Below are 21,506 nucleotides of genomic sequence, written 5' to 3'. Positions count from 1 at the left end.
TAATTACTGCTCGGTGTCACGACGCGTTATGGTAATACAGGGAGTGGGTGCCTGCAAAAACCCGACTGAAGTCGCCCACGCAGGAAGTTGCGCATCGAAGCCGCGGACAACGATCGGCGTTCTATGCAGCAGACGCCGGTCGTCGGGGGGAACCACCGCAACCAGCGGCCAAGACCCAGATTTCGTCGCGCGCGCGGGACAAAGACAATGAGGGACCTCCGCTCATTACTGCACGCGCCGCACGTGATCCCTGCTGCTCGTCTACCGCGGGGGTGTTCGACGTCCCCGCCACCGTGCACAGCGTGCACGGCTGCAGGCACTCTCTACGCAAGGGGAGCATTGCTGTAGTCCCCATACTGTCTAGACGGAGTAGCATTAACAGGAGTGCACAGAGTAGACGAATGAACTGAGAGTGTCGGTGCTGCCACCTTGAGACGTCGACAGCCGTCCTCCTCTCTCGGCCATCGTGAGTGGGCGCAAACGGCGTCAGTGTATCGTCTCTGATTGGAGACCCCCACCGGGGACCCCCTCCTGGGCGATCGTCTTGCTAAAAAGCTCGGCGTCGACTCCCCGGCGGGCTTTCTTGCGACTACGTCGCAGACGAAATGTACGCTTGGTTCGTTCGTGACACTTGCTGCAGCGTCCAGCTGAAGGTGAGCCAGCGATAGTCTTTAATGCATTGGCGTGTATGCGGCTGGGTAGAGACTGTGCGAGTTCTGCTGTCTACGATTCACGAAATGAGGACCGTTAGTGGAGAGCGCATAACAGCGAAAAGATGCGCCAAAGCCATTAGCTCAGCTGTGATTCACGCCATTGTGAAGGACTCCAGGCCGATCCATTCTGTAAGGTTTGTACATATTTACCGACCAGCAATGCCTCTTTGCAAGAACCTCTTCATTTTTTCCTGCATCATATTCCTGCCTGGGATATAAACCACGAACTCACGCTCGGAAGAAAAGCGCCATATATATACTGCGGTGGCTCAAAGCCAGCGCTTTGGTACAGAGGGTGAAAGCATTCTGAGGGCTCCGGTATATAAATGACGCATAGCCTAATTTTGACATCGAAACCAGTCGAAGTATAATTATTTTATTTCATAGGCGATACAAAGCAAGGTGAAATAGATGCCATGAAAGTGTTTCGGAACGCTCAGTAGGTCTCGTGACATACTCTGAGCACTGTCGGTGTTTCTAGCAGGCCATTTCGCTGCGGATTCCCAACACAAAAAGCACATCCACGCGGAGCAGTTAGGAACTATGTGGCTGAAATGGGTAAAGCCTGAAAGAATTTAGCAAATGAAAATCGATGAGCTGGCAACGGTAGCCGCCGTGGCGAAGTCGCCTTGTCAAACAGGCCTGAGTTGACCTTCCTTGTTTGGTACGGCTATAGTTAAGCTTCAGGTTGAATGAAAGCGCATTTCCTAACCAGTAACAGTGTGAGCTTGGGCGCTGACGACAACAACGACAACCAAATCTTCCTAAGCGTTACGGTGACGGTGACGAGGACGGCGACGAGGTGACGAGGGCAGCTCGTTACGGTTTCCGAAGGCCAAACTATATTGCTGCTCTGCTTCTCGGCGTTCACCATGCCGTAACCGCTCCTGCCACGGCCCTCCATTGTGCGAGTAATGCTGCAGAGCGGGAGTGTAGCGGTAAAGCCATCGCATTCAGAAGCCACCGGTTCTTAGGGCAGCACGGTTTCGCAAATTCGTTCCCTGCTTTATGCTGGTTGAACCCGTAGCCTGGTCATAACTAGACAGCGGTAACAGTCAAGGTGCCGGATAACGGCTCTTCTTTTATCCAGTCACAATGCCTGGCGAAGGGACGCTTGGCCTGCATTCAACTTGTGGCCAACGTCTTTCGGTTATAACGAAACAAAGACGTTATTGTGTTCGCTCAGGATAGAACAGAAGCACCTTCACTGTCTTTCAGGGAAGAACAAAGGTTGAATGAATGAATGAACGAGTGTTAAGTCATGAAGGCGACAAAATAAAAAGTACTATGGACTAACTTCTTACTAGTTTAACTGCTTTGGTTTGTGGTCGTCGTTGCTTTCTTCCAACACATCGTCAGCTTGCTGATATTCAGTCAAGTGGTGCATTGGGTACATAGGAATGCAAAAAAAAAAAAACTGAAGGCAGGAAAGACCGCCGCGCAAAAGGGTTTGCCCGGGACTGCACCTCCTGTGGTCATTTTTTTTGTTGTTTTGCTCTTTTTGCTCCTGTGCTAGTTGCGTGTTAGTTGCGTGTAAAAAATTTCAGAGTGCCTGCAAGAGTATTCTCACCAGGAGGCTGGCACGTGCGCCTTACATTTACTACTATATTCTGTCGCACGCCTCATTTCAAATACAAATACGCGTACTGGTTAAGAAAATCTCTTCGTAGACAAAGAGCTACACTTTTCCTGCATTTCTGAAAATCCTTCGTATTCTGCAATCAGTATTATTTCCTTGTAGGGACAGTTCACTGGGCCGGAATATTTTTCTCATACGCAAAAAAAAGTTCTGAAAGTGATATAAAGCGACTGCTTCAGGCTGGCGGTGTGTGTCTTGTACCTTTTAGGTCGGGAATGATATTCTGAAAAAGTTGTTTCTTTTTCTGTGTTATCAACTATGCCATTCTTTAGTTTTACCGCATTTCAGTTCAAGTCATGAACAAATAAGAGCCTCAAATTGTGGGGTAAATCTTATATAAAAACCGATATACTCATGAAGAGTGTAGAACAAGTAGACCGAAGCCACAAAGTGAGGCTACCCTACGTCCAGGTGGACTTTTCTTAAGTTTGCTATACTAACGAAATAATTACTTTATATTGTGACTTTACCTTCCAATTATTTATAGAAGCTGTTTTCCGGACGTGTATAAATGTCATAGGTTTCTCTTCGCCGCAGTGAAAAGAGTGATGAAAATCACCTCCCCGCTGGAATTTTCCTGCTTATGTAAACATCCGTAGCGATCGAAACCACCTCACCAAAGCATAGCGAACAACTAGTCCTAATCTGAATTTGAAAACGCGAATGGCACATTAGCTTGTTTACTACCAGGTCACTCCAACAAGGGCAGTACTTGGGAGCTTTCCAAGGATTCGTACAAGTTCTCACGATTCGAAGCACATCCACGTTGGCTGTAGTACGCTCGCTTTATAAAATTTTGACCCCGTGGGTATAACTGCGTGCTAGAGAGAACATGGAGTGAATAATAAAAATGACGAATAGGCCACAGCTGGTCGCAAGGAACGTGCAAAGCGTTTCGAAATCAGCGTCATTATCGTGATAGCCGCGACCGCATCAGAAGCCGCACCAAAGAGGCCCCTCTCGGCGGCACGTAGCACGTGCAGGTCTCATGCAAAAACCATTTGGCACCGTACACAGCAAAAATAAAGGGGGGGGGGGGGGGTAGGCTTCCGCCATGCTATGCAGTATTCCAGAAGGGATCCATCGCCTCGAAGGTTCTTCCCATCTACGGTGGCTCGTACGTGCTCTACACCACCACGAAGACCGTTTAAAGCGCGCGCTAGCGAACCAGCGCAACGCATTCGTGATAGCGCAAGTCCTCGGTCGAGGACTCTGAATGGGCGCGCGCGTGCTCGCATCGAATCCGTCCGTGGGCGGCACCACGCATTGGCCATTTGCATTTGAGATAAACAAATAGCAAAACAAAACGTCGCACCCTCTCCCCTTTCGGGATCCCTCCGTGAGGAGATTATGCATACAAGTACACGGCGAGGACTTCCGGGTCGTGACCGCAAATAAAACGGTCCAAAGGGAGAAACAAGGTGTCTTTCGTTTCCCTTTCTCTCTTGCCATCTTTGTCTTTTACAAGAAACTTTCGGTACCACCGTTACCGACAGAACAAATCGGGTATGGAAGAAGAAGGAATATGTACCGTTTGTGCCCTGTACCGCTTCCAGGTCGCGCGTCGAATACGCTGATTGGTTTCGCAATAGGCGGTTTCTGCCTCGCCTCATAAAAGGTGTGTGCACGGTTTGGCATCGTATTTTGTTTTTCAACCCACGCGGCTTTCCCACGCGTAGTCAGCAAAGAGTATAGGAGAGAGACACCTCACGGCGATTTCCGCAACGTGCGTTAAAGGCACGCGAACAGCCCTCCAGAGGTTTTGGAAGACGGGGCAATAGAAGGTCCCGAGTTTCGGTACAGAACGTCCTGTCTAGAGGGCGTTTCATTCGTACGCCATCAGCTTTGTTTTGTTTTGTTTGTATGCCGCCGTCGTCTCGGAGACGTAATTTTCAATCTAAGCGGTATTATGCAACGCTGGAAAATGAGGCGCTCATTATACGGAAGCGTTGGGTCGAGCATACGCCCTTCCTTGCTTTCACTCTCTCCTGGCTTTTTTTTTCTTTCTCCTTCTTATGTTTTCTATATTTCTCTCGCGAGGTAGAGGTGTAGTAATTGATGGGCGGCGACGTGTTTCTCGAGGAGTTTCACTTTCCATACGAGGTACCGTCTATTCCTTAATTCTCAGCGCTGAGTTCGTGAAGCTTCGACGAGCCAATCTGTCGTCTATTGCCTGGGTTTGGAAGCGAATGAGAGATTCTCAGTGGGTAAAAAACGTCTTACCAGGTTGCGCTTTTAAGTGTTACGGTTATTTGGCACGAAAGCCAGAAAAATACGGTCAAAGCATACCGAATACGTGTACTGGTGATGTGATGTGACGGGAGGCAATTCATCGTGAAAAACGTAGTCCCCTCATAAAAAAGTTACCGACGATTACGTTACTTCCTAATGCGAAATTTGAGCGCAGCAAAAAGCTGTTTCACCTTTTCGATAGATTGAGGCAAAGAAATCGAGCAACACATGTATGCGCTATCACAGAGTTTTTTTTTATTTTTCACACGTATTCCTTTAACAAAGATTCCACTAACAGTTCTTGACAGTCATGAAGGAAGCTTTGTGGTCGGAGAAATAGACTGATATATGTTCGACTTGGTACACCAATGCTTGATTCTCAAAGACGAGATCTATACAAGTGCCTCGCGAGGTTGTCACAGCCGTGGGACGCGTTACGAGCGAGAGGAACGGGATGTTCTCCCGCATAAGTGTTAGGAAATTGCTGTTTGTCTTTATGTCAACATTAAAGTCCCCCACTACTAACATCGGTGTGGATCGATGGACGGTTAATGCGAGTTGCAGGAAGTGCACGACGTCTTTCGTGAGTGCGGTAGGGGCGAAGTAGGCAGCTACTACCAGCAAGCCGTTGGGCAACTTTGCGGCGCACAGTTCGCCAAGTTCATGTGACGTGCCAAACATTTCGACTGGTATTGCAGAGAGGCCTGTGCGCAAGTAGATAGCGACTCCCACCGCTGTGTTGTGGTCTCTGCGAGCACCACAGCAGTATAGGAAATCTATGATTTCGAGAGGCTCTTCGGGATGCATCCAGGTTTCAGCAAAGCAAAGTACAGAGGAATGGCGCAGAATGTGATCGTGGTGTACGTCCTTGGCATGTGCGGCAAGGGAGCGTACGTTAAGAATGTGGTTGTGAATGATGAATCAAGTGCTGCCAGCGAATGACGCGTCCATCGGCTGTCTGCGTGTGTTACTGATGTGTGGTTAACATGTTAAGCTTCGCTTGTAAGAGTGGAACGCGACAGCGTCTTGCAACGCTGCCAGGGAGTCCACAGAACGCCATCGCCAATTCGGCTGTACGCCTTGCTGGACGGTAAATTTATTTTTTGAGGAAAGGAAATGTATCTCTCTCGCATATCTGGGTGGACACCTGCACCTCGCCGTAAGGGGAAGGGGGAAGATGGGAGTGAACGAAGACGCCGTATTAGCTAGACGCGCCTTTGTTCATTCCAAACCATTCAGCTGGCATTACGGAGTGGCTAGCGTGCTCGTATCGCACTCCGGAGACCCTTGTTCGATTCCCCAACTCGACCAATTTCGTTCTCGGTTTTATAGATTTATGCGGTCTAACTAGAAAGGTTAATTAGGCTATTTCATATTTACATTATTGCATTTCTATCCATCGTGTTCTGTCATTAACCTGTCAATTGTTGGAACTGTCTAGGATGTTCGACACAACGTATATGAAACGAGCAACGTCTTACTGAGTGGGGAAGTGCGTGGTGGTGGAGGGAACGCGGCTTCGTACTTATCTGTTTTTTTTTTCAGCAGGGTCTCCTTCCGCGGACGCTGTTGTCGCTGCGACGCGCGTCTTTCTTTTCTTTTCTTCTGACCTCTTCATTCTCCTCTATATTAATTAGGCTAATTGATTAATTAAGCAATTAACTAAACTCAGTCCAACTTAGTTGCAGCATCACTATACGATCGATTGGTTGCATGGTTACTAGCCAAAGTACAATTGGCCCCATTTGAAATTCGCGCACTGTGACGTCACGAGCATTTCGACCAATTGAAAAGCATGACATTGGGGGCGGAGCTGGTTACGAGGCCGACGCCGACGCCGACGCCGACGCGAAACCCAGGAACGGACGCCAAAGAGCTGCGCTCTAAAACGCACGACGATATTCCTTTCAAACGAGAATAAAAGGATGCAAGTAAAGCATGCATGAATTTTATCTTTTGGCCTCTTAGTTTTTATTTTTCAGTTTGGGAAGGGGCAAATTTTAAAACGGATGCACTTTTTATTATTTTTTTTTAAATGTGAGTTACTGCAACATCTTCAGGCCACGGTTCCCCAGCTTTATCCTTTCTGGGTGCTAGAGACCCTGAAAAGGACGCAACTCAACGCCTTGCAGTTCGTGGAAACGCAGGTTCTCGCTAGCTGTCTTTAGATACGAGCCCCGCACCACGCTCGTGAGCCAACGAACGCCTCGCACATGTGTACTGCACGGCGCGGCGTGGACAATAATAAAAAAAAAAAAAACAAGGTACACACGCCGTCCCTGCCGGCACCCACGCCCGCGTCTGAAGCCCGGGCGTCTCGAGATACGGTCGCGCTTTCTTCTTCCTTACGCGACAAACCTGCCTACCTGCCTGCCCTCAGTAGTGCCTTCGTCGTAGAGCCAGGCCAGGAAAATTGAAACAAAAACTAAAAAAAAGTGTAACGCATAACGAACCTGCACCACGTGCGACCTAGTCCGACACCAACGCACGCCGCGGCTCTCGAGGATAGGCGAGCGGGTGCAAGCCGCACAGCAAGTCCTTGTCAGTGCTACGGCGGAGTCGTTGGCCCACGCTGTAGATGCAGATTAACATTATTGTTATTATTACCCTCGAGCCCACGATGTGCTAGAGGGAGGCAGACAAGGTTCGTGGTGATTCAAAGGCTTAAAGCGGGAAGTGCTGCTGAATATGCGACAGGCCTCTCGATGCTCCGCAGTCGATCCGACACGCCTTTCGTCGTTCCATAAATGAAATGGCCCACACACGACATGCTCTGAGCGTAGTGGAGACAGTTCTAGTTCTTCGAAACTGTCGAGGTTGTGGGACGAGCTGCAAAGAAGCTGTGGGCGGGTGACAGGCTATTTAGGCTAAGCGATCAGTCAAATCTGTAAAGAGAGCTGACAGCTCGCAGCAGCCACGTTTTGCTCGCTTCGAGCTACCTTCTGTAAATAAGAGCGTCAATGTATTTCCTGTAACAGCCGAATAGAAAAATTGTGAGCGAAGATAAAACAATAAAGTCGATTTTGCGCGGTTTGGAGCGGAACCTTGGGCATTGAGCAAACAGCTGTAGCACCTCGAATGACATAGCTGGACTCAACACAGAGCAGCGCACTTCTATCTATATATGATAAAAGAGAATTGCTATCCTTTTACATTGAACTTCCCTTGATAACTGATATTTCTGCATGTATGAAACATCGGTTCTTGCACTGCCGCATTTTTCTACAGATCTCTTCATGCCCAATTGCGTGTGAATGTAGTAGTCCTCTTCACTTTGTAGCTAAAGAGTCACCGTAATCTTATTTGTCCTAACAGACAGAGAATGACAGGCTTTGTTTACTCTAATGTTTTGGTACAGAGACTAAATTTTGTGTTCATTATAATTTACCACGGCTTAATCAACACTCACGCAGCGTTCACTTCAGGGCACGGCCTATGCGATCGCTTTCCAAATCCACTTTCGGCGCTGACAGACCTATCCAATTATTTCTCCTACCCTGATCTGACTTCTTTGATGTTCTACCGTATATGGCTCTGATTTCTATTCCTTGATTTTCACCCTTGATTTTTAAAACAGAATCACTCGCATATTCTACACATCACATGACCCGGGAAATTCCACACCCTCTTCTTGGCTTAATGTGGGATATTTAACTAGTCCGAATTGTTCGTTAACCCGCGATTCCTTCTTTTTGTGCCTCATGTTACCCCTGATGGTTTGCTTTTCATAACACGCCGTGCGGCTTTCAAATTAACTTCAAGTGTTTTTTTTATGTCTTTTTATTGGCTTCCACATTTTGGTTACATAAGCATACGCAAACTTACGAGGGACGTCCGTTATCTTGCGTCATCACGAGAGAGAGCCTGCCTTGTACTATCTAGCTGATTCTAATTCTCCAGATGATTTCTCTTTCGTTTTCTCGACCTGCTAACACCAGCCTACTATGCTTAAAACACTCCGTCACACTAATTTATTCGTCGCGCTGCAACTCTCGCATTAAATCTTTTCCATGCGTAATATATCCCGGGCGGTGATGGGAGCAAGTTGCAGGAACACCCGGTAACTCGCCGGCTATATGCCGACAGCAATTCTTCGAATCGCGTTTCTACACAAGCCGTCCGACGACTCTCGGCGCCACACCAGACAAGCGGAAAAAGCTTGCGCGAGACGAATCATGCAAGGCTGCAGCGGTGAACTTGAAATAGCAGCTGTGCATCCTTGACTTCCGCTTTCTATGTCGGCAGCGCCAGCTCGCCAGTATGAGCTACCAGGCCAGGAAGGGTAAGCTATCGTAGATGCGTTTTAAACAGCTCTTCTTTCGAGTGGGGGGAACACTAGACCAGTGTCCTTGATTCCTGAAACGCTCACGATCGACGCGCTCACGAAGAGCGCAGCCCAAGGGAAGAGGCGTTTATCAACCAGTTTTGTCTCGCGTGTTCGCCATTTGTCAAACAAACTCGTTGTCTTGCTCCCAAGGACATGCCTGGCAGCAAGGTTGGCGTTCAAGATTTCCCAGGTGGTGCGAACCATAAGCGGAAGCATCTAGTGGGCATAATGTGCTGTACAGAAAGACTGGGCTCACATGAGCAACAGAGGCCAATTGTGGACATTAGTGAAGGGCCGCTGGATTATTCGACTCAGTACAAAAATAAGTCACCATTAGTTCTACTGCTAACTTAACTATTAATATCATGAAAATAATAAAACTATTTTCAATTTAGAGCCTACTGTAAGGCTTACGATGAGAGGCGTATTATTCGTGGCTTTCAAGAAGGTAGTAACTCCAGGTTTTGTTCATTCATCACTCGTTCTTTTCCCAAATTTTTATCAACATGTGAGACGTTTCAAGGTATTTTGACCGATCATCAACTTATGCCTAACCGCAGGCTACCTATCCAATGCTTAGAGAACATACTGGCACCCTTATCAAGCACCGTCAGCATCGATATTACTGATGTTTGGCACATTTGAGAGAACGAGCTAAAGGCCCATTTCTAATTCAGCTTCCTGAGAATAAAATGTTCCTGAACATGACATAGCACGGCAAAAACGTACAAGTAATATGCTGTCAAAAATAAAATTCCTATTTCAATGTTTACAATTATCCACAACCGTAAACACCACTCCACGTGAAAAAGTAGTTCAGTTTCACAGCGGTTAGACATTTATGAAAGGACAAGACCGACTGTACGAAAAAAAAGAGTCACGTGAAAAGCATCAGCGCCAACTTTCGGGGCTCTTGATGACGCGGGACAGGATTAAAATAAGAAAAAAAAAACACCGAATGCGTGAGCGGAATAATGTCGTGAACGCTTATGCCAAATTAACGAAAAATAAAAGCAACAACACGCACAATGCATTTGCATCTCAGCAGGAGCATACTTTTAGAAGAATCTGAACGTAACATGCTTTGGTGCTCCGTCCTACGAGTTTCTGCGCCGATGAAAACAGCCAAGGGAGGCACTTTGCGTAAAGGAATTGTTAAGGCTGTAGACACGACGTAAAGGTAACTCTACAGACGTCACACGTCTTAATTAATTCCCTCTTTAAGGGGCTGAACATTTTGAAGGAGTTGAGCTGTTAATAGTTTTGCATATTTCCCACCTTTAAGAAAGTGTGATGCTTTACAAGTTGCGTACGAGGCTGCAATCACCTTAGGCAAGCACGAGAATCTAATTTAAAACCAGCGATAAACCACAGCATCAGCGACCATCCAGACATATTTTTATTTTTTTTTTGTAATTGCGTTCGCATTCTACAGCAAAACTTACTTGTACAAATAAAACGAATAAAAAGTTCTAGCGCACATATCCTATCGATATCGTGTGCACGCGTCATTTGTCACGACTAATGAACAATGATGAGGAAAACTTAGGCTGTTCGCTCCAGGAAAAAAGGACGCACATGTAGGCGCCCTTGAAAGTCGTTGCGACAAACTAGCCTCTGGATTCTTTTTTCTTTACTTCTCGCTGCTCTTAACTTGGAGGCAAAGTCAAACGACTCCTCGACGCAGCGCAAACGTCGGCGCACGAGGGTTGGGTAAAGTTAGCAAAGCAAAGCTGCGCGTCAGCGAAAGCGAAACGGTAGAGGCTCTTGGGACGCTCATTGCGTTTACGTCAGCTGACGTCAAGGTTATAGCGGGATTGCAGCAGATCCTGCCTGCATTCTCTGAGGAAGTGATAAATCAAGGTTGCACAAGTAAGCTGCGTTCTGAGCTGTGAGAGAACAACATTTTTAAAGGTTCAGGTAAAGGTTTTCTGGGTTCATTCGTCTGCTAGGGTTGATCAGCATATGTCGGGATCTGAGCATGCGAAAACTTTTCATTCCTTTGCATTCTTCAAAACACGACCAGTTCAATTTCGTAACCAACATGCGCCTTCGTGTTCAACGAAAGAGGTTAGGAGTGGTTGATCCAACTCGGCGAGTATTTTCAAAGCAGTTCTAGAGGAAACTGTAAGACATTGCGTTCTAGATCAATTACCACTGAGCATGATTTCGTTTGGCTGACTTCGCGGAAACATGAAACTCCAAAAGCACGTCTGCCTTCCTGGTAATATTCTGTCCATTAGCTTGCTGGATGAGTGCATGCCGTCACAAAAGCAACAAACGCAAACAGCGAATATTATTAGCGAATATTGTCTGAAATATATATGAATGACTGTTGCTAATACGTGTCTGGTGTGCATCAAGATTCTCAGCGACATAAATTCGGTCCAGACATAAAATAGCCTCTCTGAAGTTTCTAGGAAACAATATTATGACAGGCGCTAGCAAATATTGCGAAAGTGGCCATTTGGGCCGATCACTGCTGCATTTGTTTAACAGCACAGAACGGGTGGGAAGCGGTAAGAAAGATACACTGATGCTACTTTCGCCTCTAAGGAAAACGTGGGACACATGTACTGAGTGGACTTTCAACACAGAGGAGGATTTAAAGCAGTCCCAATGTGTGCATAGCCATTTCTGCGGCACTCACCCTCTGTGCACCTACTGAAAAAAAAAAAAACAATTGCATATTGGCCCCTAATTTGAAGCTTCTCCAGTTGATAAACTATGAAGAATATCTCTTTCGGAGCGTTAAACTGTCGCTTTGCAAGAAATAACGATGGTTGCTGCATTGTCCAGTTGCGTACCATTAGCGAAGATCCCAATACCTAGCACTATGAACAAACGGAGTGAGAACATATGTGACGCTCATTAATGCGGTGCAAATACTCAATCTTAAGCTGTGTTTCAGCCGTGCGCCCGACAGAGCGTTCTAGAAGCGGACAGGGAGGCGCGAGGGTGCCGCTCGTAGGAGATAATCGGTAAATGTTTGCGTCAAGCGAGACAGCGGCGACGGCAACGCCGGCGTCCTTTGCAGAACACCCACGAGCCCGACAAATGTGGGCGCGCGAGAGGCAAAAAAATAAAGTGGGTCGATGGCGCGTCCGCGTACGTATGCCAGCGCTAAAGCGAATTGGCGGGTGCCCCCGTGCTTTTCAGGACTCTTCTAAGAGGTATCTTTCCTTCTTTTCAATTGAATCTGCCACATTTGACCATGCTCTTGAAGAGAAATGTGGTCCATCTTATAACAACAAAAAAAAAACAAAACAATCAGGGCACGGATTTCGGCTTGTTGGTTCATTGCAGTGAATAAAGTAAACCGGCGCGAAGATGAGGATGATTGAGCTGGAGTGCAGCCACGTTCTATTTCGTTGCACTCTATTTTCAATACTTTTATCATTTCTTTATTAGTTAATTTATACTTTGGTTTCGTTATTCTTTCCACTTGTAGGGGTTGCACATTAATGTGAAGTTAGAATGATTGCTTCAAAAGGCGCAGAAGGCTCAGTGGATTTCTTATGGAAGTTTTGTTATATTATTCTTCTCTCGGTTCTTCCTTAATTGATCAGTTTGACTGCTACATGGAACGGACTTCAGTTCTCTTTGCAAGCGCCACTTTTCCATGTGTTCTCCGAGGGAATCTTTTCTTCCGGGCCAGGGGCGCCGACACGCACGTATTGTTTCAGTGAAACCAACTCTTGCAGACACTCCTGGCGCGTAAATAATCGTTCCTGCACTTTAGTCATGCTAAAACGTTCCGGAGGGAGTGGCCGACCTCTTCATACCCCCTTCCATTTCCCGTCCCCCTCCTGCTCCACCTTCCACGAATAGCTTTACGGACCGTGGTCAGTAGAGGTCACCAAGGTCGCTTAGCGGTTCCCAACGACGGTTCGCGGCGCGGTAGGTACGGCAACTGGCATACCCTCGCGCAGTGTCCCCCCGGACCACGACTAAACGTGATTCTTCGTGAGCCTCTCTCACGCCTCTCTGCATGACATTATCGTCGTGACGACGGTGGTTCTCCCCTTTCCGCCAGGGGGCGTTTCCTTCGATGGCGCGGAGCCAAAGAATTGCTCCGTACAAGGTGACGAGTTGCTGAGCGAATTCATGGCTCATATGTGAGTTCTTCAATGCTAGAGATTTTTTAGCTTTTCGAAAGAGAAAGGGTGAGAGAGCACATAAGAGAAACGGCAGGGAATTCCGGGGTAGCCCAGCCTGTTTAACAACTCGTAGCGTTGCAGGTGTGCGGCTAGGTAGTGCATACGGCAGTTTTTGGTGCTTGTAGATTGCATTTCTCTAGCTATTATATTAGTGTTGAAGCAAGAGAGGGGGATGTGGGGGTGTGGAGGCGGGGGAGGCAATCCCGCGTTGTGTGTAGATGCGCCGGCCCGGCTTCTAAATCGTTGTTAAAAGGCACGGCAACTGACCAAAACGCGCCAATGGATTACGGTTGGAAATGAAAACATCTTGCCTCTTTCTATAAGAGTTAAGCAGTGAAATGTCTAAGAAACGAGGATTTAAAAGTTTCATCGTGCTTTCGAAATCAGATAAAAACAACCTCAAGTTGCATCTTGCGATGAATCTTCTCATTAACCGCTGTATTCCATCATGCGACGACATCTCGTTAAAATGATACAGATTTGGTGTTAAGTGCAAAATATCATTTCCTGTGAGGCGTTTTCGTTATACGTCAATGGTTACCGCTCTCTCCAGTCATCCCTTCGATAAAAAACAACACTCCATTTTCAGCGTTGATGAAGAGTTTTAGCCTTTTTCTCTAGATGTTGACGCAGTGTTTCCATTCCTTGGACGAAGTAGTAATTATGGCGCACTGAAACTTTCGTCAACGATGCGTACACCAGTTCACCGTAACATTTTTGGGGTGGAAACTGAAATGAACGCTATTCTCTTCTAAAGCTGTTGATTACAGTTTTCCTGGTGACATTTGTATTTGTATTAGGTGCGGCGTATTGCACCTGGCGCCGTGCAATCACCCTCACATTTGCTAACCATGGCTTTCAGCATCTGGATGCAGAATAAAGGGTGTATCTAGTGACCAAACAATTTGTGGTAAGAATCTTTAGCTTATTTGTGATAAAACGAGAGTTTAATAGGCACCTCACACAGAAAAAATGAAGTAGTAAATTGAGACAGTAAGTTGTCCATGCCGCCGGAAAAAAATATAACCGTGTTTGAAATTCACTTGCCGGCCCTTTTACTGAGAGCAGCAATAACGCCGCCTACAGCCGCCGTGAGTCCTACAAGAACCGAAGATAGCAACGCTCTCCGAAGGCTGATTGCATCGATTCAATGATGTCTCATGAGACGGTTACTGAAGCCCTAATATTTGATCTTGTTATTTACCATCTAATTCTTCGGTCCATTTTTCTTTTTACTCTTTTCTGACAGTCCAGAAGCGTAATCATTTGCACGTCCTTTCAGTGTGTATGGTATCTTACTAGCGGTCTTCTTACGATGTGCTGGAAGCCGACAGTTTGGAACCAACCTTTTAATAAGGCAATAAATTGGTTTTTCTAGCTTTTGTTCATATTTTCACTGCGCTTCTTCACAAAGACAACACGACAAGAAATACAAGACATGGATACGGGCATAGCTCGTGTCCTGTCTGTTATTTCATCGTGTTCTCTTTGTCAACACAGCGCACGGTGCAAACATGAACGGTCCTCAATATTTTAGCCCACTGGATGCACGAGGTATGTTCTGTAAACAGCAGATAATCGCGGAGGAGCGGACCCGCCGATTTCCGGACGAAAGGCCAGGAGCGGATTAAAAGAGGAAGAAAACACCAGCCGCTCTCACACTGACCCACATCTACGGCTGTGACCTTCCCTGTCCGAGAGTGCACCTGTTGCGGGGTGCGTGGATGGTATAGGCGCCCTCAAGTGCTTGGGCGCCGCCGTCGCCAGAAAGGAGGTTCCCTCCCATTCCGTCGTCGTCAATGGGGCCGGATTGAGGACTCGTCCGTGGGGGAGAGCGCATTTGCCGTGCTGTGTTACTCCATCGCCTTTCTCGTCTTGCCGACGGCTATTCTTCTTCATCTGCTTGACGCGCGCAAGGTTGCAGACCGAACTCGCTGGTCACGAGTTGGTTTCATATTTCCCATTGAACCCACCGCTGTAATATGTACTGCAGGGGCAAATTAAACGTGACCGGGACAGTTCACATACAAACAGCAGGTCGATGAGGTTTTAGTGAAGGTATATGAAATGTACAACATAAAGTGGTAGGCGACTTGGTCAGACATGGTTATTGAGCTCAGCGCTGTGTTTTGTCCCTCCCTTGTTTGGCTTCGAGCCGTTGCGCTGGTTTACAAGAACCGTATGTGAAATGTCGCCGTGGTTAATTATGACTTCGAGACATTGCTGAAAGCCCTTAACTCGTAGTAACCACCTACAAGATCTGTTTGTTTTAGAACGCAGCTCTTAGGCGCCCACTCCTCTGTTCCGCGTTGTAGTAGTCGTAGACGTTTGCGCTGTCCGTGTAACCGGTTCTCCATCTATCAGAGGGACACGCTACCTGGAAGGTTGCTGCCAGGGGAAGATCTGAACTATCGCACCAACTATCGCAATCGTCATCAGTTTTTTCAGTATTCACGCATATTTATTCGTTGTATGGATTAATATTCTTCCATTCGCGTTCTTTTCCTTCAATACCTTTTGCGACAAGCCCAAGCAGGATACGGCTGTCACGTAGAAAAATATTGAGGCGTGCCTTATGGAGGTTAAAAGATCCGCTGCTCCTGCATGTGCGCGTTTGAGTGTATATTTGTGCACCGATATGGGACGCCTCTGAATTCACAATGGAACACGTTTGGCTCATCTTTGACGTTGTAGCTATATAGCGGCATCGAACAACCGCTAGAAAGAAAAGGCAGTGTGGGCATAATTTGTTAACAAATAAATGGTGCTGTTCTTCAGGCTACAATCGAACCAGCAAAAGAAACAAGGAAAACAACAGCGTGCAGATCAATACAGCTCATTAGCACCAGGTCAACCTCTTTTCTACTTACCAGGTTAGGTTCGGGTGTAGGAGGTTCTGTAGTGTCCCCTGAAATATGACCCGTAGACACGAGTGGCTTCGGTCTCAACAATGCAGACCTGATCTTTTGGAGGATGTCAAACGCGTCATAGGCATCATATTATATCGTACTCTTTCTCGATGCGAGGCACATGGATTAAGTTTACATTTATTATAGTTGCATGATTGTTGCGTCTACCGTCAGCATAAGCTTTTCTGATCCTCCGCCACCTGGCTCAGCCGGCAATATGGAACAAGAAACATGAAGTGAATGGCGTGCTTTATCTGTATGTCAATAGGAAATGTTTGTGTGCGCGTGCTTTCTTGCTTAATGACTGCTGACAGCCTCCGTCTGAGAGGGAGTGTACGGGAAATGCGGCATTATGGATACTCTGCGGGAGCTGAGCCAGAACCACAGATCATGTTAAACTATCGTGCCTTATATAGCCTTTGTACGCTCATTCATGAATGCTTGCACATATTCTTACTATTAGACGCTCCTACAGTGTGCAAGGTCTACTTGGTGCACACACCGCGCAAATGCGGGCGCGATTTAAAGGCAGCAGAATATTCTGCGCTCCAGTGAATTACATGAGAGTAGGTCTTGTTTAAGGCAGGGTACATTAAACTGCACCCAGCCTTCAGTGTGAAGAACGTCTTTTATTTAAAGGAAGAATACTTTCAATGTAAAGTATAAAACTAGAATTGATTTTTATCTCCTCAAATAAACGTCATCGCAAGAACTGTGAAAAGAAATGTTGCAGTGATGAATATGCTAACCACGTATTTTTTTAGCTAAACAGAACAAAAAAGGCATGCCTTTCTCTGAACAATACAAAATAAAAGTGCACGTATTACGAGCGGGAATATCAAAATCTCAAGAATTTGTTTTCTATTTTCTTTCCTCTGAGAGACTGTCTCCATATGCATGCTGAGAGGACCTTCCTACTTCGAAGTGGCCCCGCTGGGACGTAAAGGACAAGTGTGCGCATGCGTTGTGAATAATGAAACCGACGTGCGAAAATGACTATCATGAAAGCAGCCCCCCGGGACAAATGCGCTTCGCAAAAAGCGAAATAGTCTTAGCAAGCGAGCCAACGAATGCGCAAAAGTTGGCAGCAATATAAAGAAAGCCTATCGTTTGGACTTGAGGTAGGCGCAAGACCGGGAGCCGTGGTAATAATTATGAGAGGCTAGTCACGTATTACCTCAATACTATTTAGCATTATTTCTACTCACCGCTGGCGAGCTTTCTTCCTTATTTTTCATGGCAGTGAGAACACTTTCACGTTAATACTCGAGAAAACTTTCTTTAGTTGGCTATACGTCATTGTTAATGTTCTCGGGGCGTCTTGAACGCGGCTGAATTTCACGTGGTGATGTTCTGAATAGAACCGACCTTGGACGGCGGTTAGAAAGTCGGAGTATGCATTATATTTGCACAATTTTAGTGCCTTCTTTCGAGGAAGTTTACACTTGCAGTCAAGTAGCCTAAAGTGAAATCAAGACGACAACATGCCGACTGTTACAAACAACACGCTCAACTCGGTTGCGCAGCTGCCTGTTACAGTTTCCGTCAAGTTAGATTGCCTGTGGTGAGTTCCAGAGCAGTTTATGTCCCTCTAACGCTAAGATGCATGTCAGAAACCTACAGAGTCGCCTGCGTTAGCTCAATAGACAAACCTTTCTCTGAATTCATTCCTTAGCCTTCACCTTGTAAGTGCATGTTACGTCTCCGAATTTCCATGCAGATGGTTAGCAGGTCTTTTCTGAACGCTTTGGTAGGTTTAAAGAAGGCTATGCTATTGAAATTCCGTGAACTGGAATAACAATCATGTCGCCGTGCACAAAAACCCTACATAAGCAATAGCTTACATTTGGTATAAGTACCTTCTTTACGCTTTATACTTACAGCGGTGACGATTTTGGCACTTTCCTGAACTGTTCAGAGTACTCATTAGGCAGCGCTTAAAGTATTTCTGTATACCCTTCTCCTTTTCTTAAGGTCAGATAAGGCGTGCGTAGATAATAATCTTCCGATTCTTGACTTCGACTTGCTTTGTTCTGCAACTGAGCAAAATGAAAAGGAAACATTAATTTTTACAATCTCTTCTTAAACGCAAAGTATCAACAGGCCTTCTCAGCGCCGCTGCTCTTTGGGAAACTGAAGTATCAGCGTTAAAGTGCATAAGAGAAGCACTCTGATGTGATATAAGCATGCATATGTGCACTATAATTCAAGCTACCATAAAACCTTATATACGCTATCAAGCAAATCTACTCCTTGCACTTCTTACACGAATAACTTTATGTTCCATCGAGGCCACAGCGGATACTAGAAAGGGGCTCGATGGGCTTCATAAACATCATCATCATCAGCCTGACTGCACTCACTGCAGGGCAAAGGCCTCTCCCATGTCTCTCCAATTAACCCTGTCCTTTGCCAGTTGAGGCCACTGTATCCCTGCAAACTTCTTGACGTCATCCGCCCACCTAACTTTCTGCCGTCCCCTGCTACGTTTGCCTTCTCTTGGAATCCACTCCGTTACCCTTAAGGACCAGCGGTTATCTTGCCTTCGCATTACATGCCCTGCCCAAGCCCATTTCTTCCTCTTGATTTCAACTAGGATATCTTTAACCCGCGTTTGTTCCCTAACCCACTCCGCCCTCTTCCGATCTCTTAACGTTACACCTATCATTTTTCTTTCCATATAGCTCGCTGCGTTGTCCTCAACTTAAGCTGAACACTCTTTGTTAGCCTCCACGTTTTTGCCCTTAGGTGAGTACCGGTAAGATACAGCTGTTGTATACTTTTCTCTTGAGGGATATTGGTAATGGGCATCATAAACGTGTCGCCCGTAATGCCTCAAAACCGCTTGGGTGAATGAAGGACGAGGAAATAACTTTTCCCTCCTTGTGAAGCGAGCCTAGCAGACCGCGTTGTGCCGTTCATCCGCCCGGCAAATCCAATCTGCGCTCGCGTACTGCAGCTTCCATGAGGGGCTTCCGCGTGCACCTTTGTGTTCGACCTCAAACCGGGACACGCTTCGTCGCCGGTAGAGCATGAAGGCCGCGGCGGCAGCATCCACGCTCTGCGCTGACAGTTGGCGGGGGAGAAGACGCAAGGACGCATGGGTTCCTCCTCTGCAGGGCGCTGTATACGCGGTCGCGCTCTAGTACGCCCCGGCGAGGCGGCGGTGGCGACGTCTGGCGCCGTCGAAAGCGAAGTGGAATTTGTTGCGCCACTGTTACTGATGACGTAACGAAAAGGGACGTTCCAACCGGGGCTGTAAACCATAGAGCACTAGAAGCTAATTATGCTTTTGAAAACAAATTTGGAAACTTAGCGCCAGCCTAGGTAATAATTCAGTTGCCTTCGGTTTCCCCGGCAAGAACTATCCGCGGGTAAAGTCTTTGTTCCACCTGAGCATCGATTGATCCTTAGAACCGAGAGCATGTCGTGGCATTTTCCGGCGGAAAACGTTTGCCACCATGAACAAACTGGACAAATGTGCGTGAAAAAAATATAAACAAAAAATTATTATGATTATTATGACTAACCTTCACGAGAAATCCCTGTAGAAAAAAAAATTCTTATATCTAGCGCAGGAAGCAATTTCTTGCATTATCTGCTTGGATAAATTTTAAACAGTGATTTTGTTCCTTCATTCTTCTTAGTGATCTGTGTATACGTAGAAGCGGAGGGGGAGCGGGGGGGGGGGGGGGATGACAAAACGCTTTGTGAATAAAAATAGTAACAAAGGCTAAGCAAATAGTTTTGACATTTCGGGCGCGTGTGGGTGGCCTTTAGGAATGGGGAGCGCTTCCAAAGTCGCGCTCTCTTTTTGTTACGGTCCACACTATTGTCGAGCCGCTCAGATTTGCGTGATTACTCGAATGAGCTAGTAGCCGCCTTCCACCCAAGCCACTTTAAGCCATTCCTTACAGCCCACGCTCGCTTTCGCTGTAAGGAATCGATTTTTTTTTATTTAGCAATATTATTTTTTTCCAATGCCGCCATCGATGACTTACGCAACATGTGATCACTGGAATGTGAATAAAACGAAATTAAATAAACTCAGAACTTAATTTCTTTCAGATTCAGCGCACATACTCGGGGTCCTCAAGTTTGTCTTTCATTTCCTATTCTCGCAGAGCGAGTTCGTGTCGGGCTACTATGTCCAGCAGCGACCATGGACGCCGACCCAGAGGCGGGGCCCCATCTCGTCGGACTTCAAGACCCCCGGCCCAGGGGCCTTCACCATCCCGTCCACCATCGGTGAGACAGTTATTGCAGACAAGGGTTACATTTTCGTCACTCTCCCTATATATGTTGCCTGCAAGTGTCTGAGGAATGATCATGTAAATAGTATAATCAGCAAACTGAGCTGCATAACTGGAATTTTAAATCGCAACCGCTATACTCTTCCAAAAAAAGTTAAACTAATGGTCTATAACGCTCTCTTTGTCTCCCACCTAAACTACTCTCATTTAGTCTGGGGAACAACAACAAAAACTAATCTGTTGAAGCTTGAAAGGCTACAGAAAAAAATAGTACGAATAATTGAAAACGTTGAATACACAGCACCTTCTTCGCATATCTTTGCTTCGCTTAATTTATTAAAAGTAAGAAATATATACGAATACAAATTATGCAGGCAGTACCGTTTAAGCGTCCAACGAAAGAGTACAGTTTTTGCTGAAATGGCAGAATTAAGACCCAATTATCCCACCTACAGCACCAGAACTCCAGAACGATGGAAAATTCCAAAATGTCGCACTGCCTATGGACAACAAACACTCCGGTATAATCTTCCGCGATTATTGAATGCTGCAGAAAAAGAAGCCGCTGATGTATCCAATATGTCTCTTCCAAATATGTACAAATATTTTGCTACTCATACTTTTTTTTGTGAATGAACGCACAGGTCTATCCTTATGTTCAATTACATTGCATTGTTTACGTTTAAAAAAAAAGGGGGAAAAATGTTTTCCCAGGCGTCCAAAACCTGTGCTTTATTGAAAATTATTTAGGCTTATTTTATTTCGTGATGCGATATAGTGCTTTTTTTGTGTGTGTGTGTTGAAGCTCCTTTTGTGTTGAAGCTTTTTTTTTTTCCTCTTTGCAACAAAAATGCGACTGTTTATTGCCCCACTCTGCTGCTGTATACACTGTAAGGGGGCGGAGGATTTTTCAAGCCGCAGATGTACGGCTTTTCCCTCCGCCTCCTTCCACTTGTTTGTGGAGAATAAAACTTGTATGTATGTTGTATGTAAATCCTGCAGAATAAAATTAAGAGAAGATCGTCGATGAACATTGATGGTACTGTTGAGAGTAAAGTCAATGGCGGATACCTTGATTTGATTGTTTTATGTGGCTTTAACTTTGAAAAGTGACTGTGGCAGTGAGGGACGCCGTAGTGAAGGGTTCCTGAAATTTCGACCACCTGGGATTCTTTAACGTGCACTGACATCGTACAGTACACGGGCCTCTAGAATTCCGATGAAGGCAAAATTCTAGAGGCCCGTGTACTGTGCGATGTTAGTGCACGTTAAG

At 46.3% G+C, this 21,506-nt stretch overlaps 1 protein-coding gene across 5 annotated transcripts in view; it reads left to right on the top strand.

Annotated features, from left to right (window-relative positions):
• Positions 1–467: 467 nt before the first annotated feature.
• The window catches only part of LOC149329782 (uncharacterized), a 54,788-nt gene continuing 33,749 nt past the window's right edge, over positions 468–21,506 (top strand). For 4 of the 5 annotated variants that reach the window (XM_089560466.1, XM_089560465.1, XM_089560467.1 and 1 more), the window contains exons 1-2: positions 469–653; positions 20,105–20,228. In XM_089560466.1, coding sequence (XP_089416592.1) covers positions 606–653; positions 20,105–20,228 — 172 coding nt within the window. In that variant the 5' untranslated portion in view covers positions 469–605. Of the gene's footprint in view, positions 654–20,104; positions 20,229–21,506 lie in introns of all 5 variants that reach the window. The other variant, XM_089560464.1, reaches the window with a different exon arrangement.

This window comes from Amblyomma mixtum, chromosome 9, assembly GCF_055824585.1.
Source record: "Amblyomma mixtum isolate Tamu chromosome 9, ASM5582458v1, whole genome shotgun sequence".
NCBI lineage: Eukaryota > Metazoa > Arthropoda > Arachnida > Ixodida > Ixodidae > Amblyomma > Amblyomma mixtum.
The sequence above is the reverse complement of the archived record's forward strand: the minus strand, read 5'-3'. Positions and strand labels throughout refer to the sequence as shown.